We start from the raw sequence: 7,539 nt of genomic DNA, 5'->3' as shown, positions 1-7,539 counted from the left end.
AATAGGTAGGAAAGGTAAAGTACAGGTGAGTTTGTTTAAAAAAAGTCCTCTGTGTTTGGAAAGTGTGAAAGCAACTCAAAACATAGTGCTTGGTTTCGTAATACAGCAGAAGTCTTAAAACACAAGATAAAGGGTGTGTGACTTGTAAGTTCCTAAGCCATCTGAAGCATAAGTTCTAATGATTTGCAATGGAACTTGTGCTCCTAAATCCCTTTGGCACTTCAAAAATCTCACCCAGAATATTTTTCCAGATCAGCCAGCTACAATTTTTTTATTCCACTGTGATTTTTTTTATTCTTTAGTTTATAACAGAGTAAGGTAGGTTTTGGTTGCACTTCACTGTATAATAATATTCTGTTCAGATGCAAAGAAAACTTATTCCTTGAATGAGCCTTCCACTGAACCACATAGTTCTTGCTAACAACTGACAGTGCTTTTCTATTCCCAAACTGCCTTATATGCCGTACATTTAGGTATATTAAAATGTAGAAGCCGTACCTTACGTTTCAATCATTAATATAAATCTGCCACTTACGCTGAGCTTTACTTTATAAGCCATTACATAAAAAATGGAATTTAAATGGGAATAAAATTCAGTACAATAGTCTGTTTTTTCTAAAGTCCTATTCAACAAGCACAGCCATAATGTATGATATACACAAGGAAAATTGAAAATCAAGTTCAGAACACAAAATAAGATAATAAATTTTGCAGCTGTTTTTGTGTCTGCATAAAAGTGTTCTAATAAGCCTAGGAACTGAGTTAAATGCTTTCATTTATAAGTGCAAGTAAAAGCCATGCCACATTTGAGACTTCTGCTGGGCAGCAATTTCTCCTCCTCCCTCTTTTCCCCTTTAAAATTTTAAATACTGCATAGGAACCATTTGCCCTGGTAGGTTCCCATAGTTAGGACCAAACCCTTTTCAGAGGAATTTTGGCACCTTATTAATTAGTCGGTTATGAGAAGGAGCTGCATTCTTTCAGTGACTCCTATTTGGCCATCAGTAAAGTGTGATCCTATAATAAATTTCCATCAAGCAAACTATTTCTGGTAATTCCCCCTAATTAACACCAGACTGCTAATAATAAATTAGGCCCTACGTGTTTCTGATATAACCAAGATCTTGTCTGAGCACAAGAAATTAACCAATGCCCCAAGAAAGTAAAACACAAACCTATACTAAGCTTTTGCTGGTAAAAGGATTTATATGCAATTTTGTGAGAAAACCTTTGAAGATCTTACACAGGGCATTTTGATCGGCAAACGTTTTGAGTGACAGAGAGACTTGTTCTGGGTTGAGCTGTGAAAGGGGATTTATTGTGAAAACACACTGTTGAGTTTTTAGCCTATAAATCTTACACTAGATTACAGTTTCTTAATGAATGAATGACAGATCTCTTATTTTTGTCGGTGCATTTTAATGTTCAATGATGTTGTGATTGATAGAAACCAAACCTCTCCCATTAAAATGTCAAATTGAGACTTGATGCCTTTAAGAGTTTGGCTTCTGGAGTTTAATATACTGTTTGCAAATAGACTTGCATTTGTCTTATTCATAGCCTACACACTGCAGCAGAGACAAAATTCTTGTAAAGTTGCATCTAAGTTTTATATAGCCATGTGCAGTATTTTTTCTGCTTGTACAAATAAAGACAGAAAACAACAGTGCAGTTGCCTATTTAAGAGTTATCCAGCTCATGAGAATCTTATGAGGCTGCTTTATCATGAAGCAATTGACCACGTTACAGTAGATGGTTAAGTATCCCTAGGTGAAAGCAGAGAATGCTTTGTACCAAGGCTAAATACAGTATCAGATAATGCTCGTCATGGGAGATAGTATTGCTATGAAAAGCCTCAACCTAGGGAAAAATGCCAAACACACTTGCAAATACACTGCAAAATATTTTACTCTGGCCAGTATTTTGAAATAAAGAATGTTCAGTTAATAGGAATAGGGTAGTGATATTGTTCTGGGCTACATTTCTGCTTCTCTTGTGTGACCTTTAAAAATATCCGAAGACAAAAAATAACAACCCATCAAAATAAATATAACTCCAAAGCTGTTTATTAATACGTGTACATCATGATACTGCTTTGCAGACTCTGCTTTTCATACATCTTTGTTTAGAATCAAAACTGGTAACAGGAACAGAATTTTGTCTTATTAAATTTGCAAATGTGAAGTCAAAAGTAGAAGCCAAAGCATAAAGAAAGCAAGCAAGCCAGCAAATCACAAGGTTTCTTTAACTAATTTTTTTTTTAAACAAAACAAGGCAAAAACATGGAGGTTTGAGCAATTGTAATCTGTGAATGCAAGTATTTTCCCTTTACTGCTGTTTACAAAGCCATTCATATGAATAGAAAATGCTATTATTTCAGCAAACAAGCAGGTAAAGACTACTGAATGGATTGAGACATATTGCACCCACTACCCAGCAATTACCTTTAAAATGGTGATAATGTTCTATTAAGCATTCAATATTATATTTACAGATAAAGCTGTATGCTTGATGTAACTGAACTTGGAAAAGTCTGCCAGCATGGTTCAATTATGCAACCCTAAACCCACTTTCACCTCAAAACATTTAAATTCAGTCCTGCCCTCCAAGGGGCATATTTTGAGAAATCTCTTACAGAGCAGGCAGTAAAAAGCACAGTTGCAGATTTTCTAAGTTATAATGTAGTTTCTGATACGTCTGCTATGTTCTATAAGGCAGGATTGACTGTAGGCAATTCTAACCTTTGCTCAAAAGCAGAACACTGTTTGCTGAGGATATCCCGCATGAAAAATACTTTTGGAAGTTGTAAAGTTCCCAGTTGAACTACATCAAGCCTGTATTCCCCCCCGCAAAAAAAGACACCTAAAAATTCTGGAAGTAAATAAGCAAGGCTTCCTTAAAAGTGAAATAAAAAAAGATACCAATATGGAATATTCCTAACCAAAATAATAAATATTCAGTGAGAGAGTGCCCTACTAGAATCTCACCTCTTAAAAACATGAATAGTCATATAGTTCCTTTTTGCGTGTGCTTGTTTATATAACTTGTTTTCACCATTTAATATTAATTACTTAACAGTGACTTTAGGTTAGAAGCGCGTGTGTGTGTGTGGGGGTGCGTGTACACAACACAAATAGACAAAGCACAAATTAAAGGATAAAATTGCTGCATAACACAGCAGTATTAGCCCTTCCAGACTGTGGGTCTAGAATTTCTTAGCAACCGGGAAATTCCAAATCCTGGTCCACAAAGGGGGGTGGGTGGGACGTTAAGAAGAATCACTACAATAAATGTTTAATGTGAGTTAACTGCAGTATAATTCCAAGTGGGAGTGGGGGAGGGGAATCTATTGACATTTTTCATCTCTCCTCCTCTAAAATATAGACTTTCACCTGCAGAAACTACAGTACATTTTAAACCTGTCCGTATCCACCCTCTTCCCAAACACGTGCTGTGTACAGTATCGTTACCGGAAGTATTTATCTGAGCTCCAGCTCTCCAGATTCTAGTTGTTTCAAAAGCAGCATCAATCCTACTAAAATTATTTTCTGAGCCTTAAAAATTGCCCAATCTGTTTCCCCCTCTGGTGTTTTAGTCCAATCCACCAATATCTAGAAAACAGTCAATATTTTAAGCTGCTTTACAACATGGCCTCCAAACTATTGGAAGTTAAAGTGTAGTACTATTGAGTACCCTCAGATGCAATTTCACACCCTGACTTTTGTTGGCTAGCATTTTGGTGGTATGTAACACATTTTGAAGAGCAGTGTCCCATGTGTTTTCTCCAGTGGCTCAAAGGGCATCTTTTAGATACCTATTTTCTAGCAGAGGAGCAATTCCACCATTTGGTGGCCATGTAAAAATCTCTGCGATGCCCTTTGCAGATCTGCTCAATACTTGATTACCAAAGACAAAAACTCCATATAAACGTAGCCTGGGCTTACAGAATATGGTTATCACAGCAAAGATTTCATGCATTACTTATGACACAAATACCCCAATTCTCAACTTTGATTGCATTCCTTTAAAAAAAATGCATTCCTATAGAATGGTGTGTGTGTGCGCGTGTGTGTGTGTGTGTGTGTGTGTGGAGATAGACAGACAGACAGAGACAGACATACACCCACACACCTTTACCTCGATATAACGCTGTCCTCAGGAGCCAAAAAATCTTACCGTGTTATAGGTGAAACCGCGTTACATCGAACTTGCTTTGATCCACCAGAGTGCACAGCCCTGCCCCCCAGAGCGCTGCTTTACTGCATTATATCTGAATTCATGTTATATCAGGTCGCGTTATATCGAGGTAGAGGGGTGTGTATGTGTGTGTGTATATCTATATCTATCTATATCTATATATCTCAAACCTGCCCTCCCCCCCCACACACACACTCCCCGCCACCCCCCGAATACCAGCAAAAGCAAGTTTCATTTTATCAGGTCTCTAGATCTGTAAAAGCCTCATTTCTGATATTTAAACAAAAATAACTTTGGCCATAAAAAAATCATGAGATCAATACAGTAATATGCTTTGAGGTGTATATTTTTAGACTCAATTTACTCTTGGTATACAGATCACCCTCCTTCTCTTTTTACTGATTCAAAAATGTTCAGTGATAAATACTCTCAACATTCATATGTAAAAAGCCAAAAGTTCTCACTTTTCTCTCCATTTCCTAAAATCTTGTATAAATATTTTATTGGCCTATTGAAAATGGACATTAATGAAATTCAACCTTTTCCATTCCTTATGTTTGTTAACTATATGTGGCCTAAGCTTCAGAAGTTCACTGAGTGAGCATGCTTCTTGCACAGTGGCTTATCCTTTTTGGAGAAGAACGTCTGACCCTCCAAACTGTCACAACATACCTGAAATAGGATTGGGAAAAAAACAAATCACTCCGTGAATTATTCTGAATGTGAAATAATAATCACATGTTACTGATGCACACAATCATGGAATAAAGATTATTATCCATTGTTTAGGAACATGCTTTGTGGGTGGGATATTAAAAAAGTTGGTCTAAACTTGTTCCCATTTAAGTCAATGGGAACTTTCTGATTGACTTCAGTAAGAGCAGAATTAGGACAATGCTGAGCACTTTTAAAAATCCCATCCTTATTGTTACTTTTCCTGTTCATGCAATACAAGCAAAAATGATAGATGGAGATATGCTTTCATTTCAGCTACAATATGTTTGACATGTTGTCTCAATACATTTATCTTTGGAATACAAAGAAGGGACATCAACGTTTATTTGTAACAGTGTTCAAAGAAAAGTTAAACCTTTAGGAGTTTTATTCAACTGAAGCAGAAATTTCAATATATAAATGATCAGCACAGTATAAAGCAGAACATTAAAGAAAATGAGACAGAGGCATCTGATTTTTAGCCAATACATGATGATCCATACTGGGGGTATTATTACAGGAGAATGCAGTAAAACAGTGAGTTGTAAACTCGTCTATCTGAGTTAAAAAACCTCCTGTATATATGAAACTGTGAAGACAAACAATACTCTTACCATTTTAGAAATAGGACATCTTCCTTTATGGACTTTTAATGCTATATTCAAGGAGGGTCGACATTAAGGGTTAAATGCTAGTACACATGACCATGATCCAGGCCAAAAGATCTCAAAGAGTGCCAAAATACCACAATAGCAACACACCTTCCAAACAACCGTGAAAGTACCTTTTGTTTGAGTTAGGAGGATTAAGTGACATTTTAGCTGTTACTCCCACATTGCTCAGGTTAGCACAAGCACTGCTGCCACTGATTTGTTTAAAATGCGGAATAATTTTACTTACCGAGCACACAAAGCAGGTGTCATGCCAGGTGTGGCCCAGGGCTTCAAGAAACCTGTCTCCAGCTTCAATGGGGAATTCACAGCCATAGCACATGGTACCAAAGAGGGCGTAGTAATCTGTACCACAGAAAGTATGAAGCATGAGTGGAAATGCAAGAATTTCCTTTAGAAATCATTTTGTTTTTCAAAGAGAGGGTACTGTGTTTATATTACTACCTGCCAAGTTCCAGGACTAAGCATTCAGGGGATGGATAAACTAAATAGGGGCCTGAGAGACATAAAATACCTTTCCTCTCACCAGCTCATGCTCACTCCCTTTCCTTTTTATTTCTCCATCTTTCCCTCTTCATCTCTCTTTTCTTCCTTCTGAGAGTGTGTGTGTGTAGGGGGGGAGTTGGTAAAAACATCAAATAGTACAGTGCTTCTCCGTCTCACAGGACCTGTAAATCTTGACTGTGACCGTCGCATCACAAGCATATTGCTTCAATGCATCTGTCATGCTTAAAATAGTCAAAGCCCTGTTTAACTTGGCTCCTGCTTACAATGTCAAAAAGTTGCAGACTTTCCTTCAGCAGAAAGAGAGCAGTAGCAGAGGCAGAATGGAAGGCTTCAGCTTTCTTTCCCTTTCACCCTCCAGAAACTGTGGTGTAACAGTTTCTTCTATGCAGTGTTCTTCACACAGAAGTATTTGAAAGTGCTCTTATGTTCAGCAAGTTAATACCGATTGCTCAGCCAATCCCTCAGTTTAACACCTCATTAGAAACCCAGTATTTTTACTACATTGCACTGTCACCCCTAGTCCTGACAGTAGTACCTGCAGCCTCAGCATGTGTCAAAGCTAGCTCGTACTAACAACCTTGTGGCTCATAATTAAGATTACTACCAAATGTGTCATACTGATAGTAATGGCATTGTGTTCCAATATCTATCTGCCTGTAGTTCAGAAGAGTGAGCATTTGATCTGGGAAGGCTTGTAAAGTAGCACAAATCAATGCATTGCGTAACATGGAGGATCACTTGATAGTAGGAGCAAGAATTCAATATTAGCAGAACAAATGCGGTCATGAATTCTCCACCTCGAAGTGAGTTACTGATTACTTTAATACTAGTTTTGATCATTCTCTTTAGAGACTGTCAAGTGTTTCTAAGTTTAAGGACTTCAGACTCCCAGAGGATGACACTTCACAACACTGTCATACTTGACAAGACTACTCATCTGTCAATACTCTACTCCTTAGGATACTCCCATGATTCAACAGGAGCAAGATGCTACAATACCTCTGACACTTATGGGGAGACTAGTGTGTAATCCTCTCCTCCACATCACCAAATCAACCCTGGCAGCAGAGTTTTTGATGATCTTCCTCTGCCATGCTGAGCTTTATCTCCCCTTCACTGTTTCTATATCATTCCAAACAACTGTGCCAACAACTAGAGTTGAAGTGTTGGCTCCAGTGAAATCAAGGAGAGTTTTGCCATTACTTGAGTGGAGACAAGGTTCACCCCAGGTCTCTTCCCAATCAATCAATCTGCTTTTCACTCTCTCCTGCCCAAGCTACTCACCCAAATGCTCCTATTAGTGAAATCACACTGTACATTACGGAGGGCGAGGGGGGAATACCATGAAAAGGCCCCATTGACAGGGGCGAAAGCCGGTACGGGCCAGTACTCTGGACTGGTAAGAACCTGCACCAGCCCATACCCAGCTGCCACAGCAAAGGATTGTCCT

General features: G+C 38.1%; 1 protein-coding gene across 4 annotated transcripts in view; it reads right to left on the bottom strand.

The window, feature by feature from the left end:
- Nucleotides 1-4,400: 4,400 nt before the first annotated feature.
- PDLIM5 (PDZ and LIM domain 5) overlaps nt 4,401-7,539 on the bottom strand; it is a 214,829-nt gene continuing 211,690 nt past the window's right edge. For all 4 annotated transcript variants that reach the window (XM_045019724.1, XM_045019725.1, XM_045019723.1 and 1 more), the window contains 2 exons: nt 5,812-5,927; nt 4,401-4,869 (listed from right to left, as the gene is read on the bottom strand). In XM_045019724.1, coding sequence (XP_044875659.1) covers nt 4,780-4,869; nt 5,812-5,927 — 206 coding nt within the window. In that variant the 3' untranslated portion in view covers nt 4,401-4,779. The remainder of the gene's footprint in view (nt 4,870-5,811; nt 5,928-7,539) is intronic.

Source organism: Mauremys mutica, chromosome 5, assembly GCF_020497125.1.
Source record: "Mauremys mutica isolate MM-2020 ecotype Southern chromosome 5, ASM2049712v1, whole genome shotgun sequence".
NCBI lineage: Eukaryota > Metazoa > Chordata > Testudines > Geoemydidae > Mauremys > Mauremys mutica.
The sequence above is the reverse complement of the archived record's forward strand: the minus strand, read 5'-3'. Positions and strand labels throughout refer to the sequence as shown.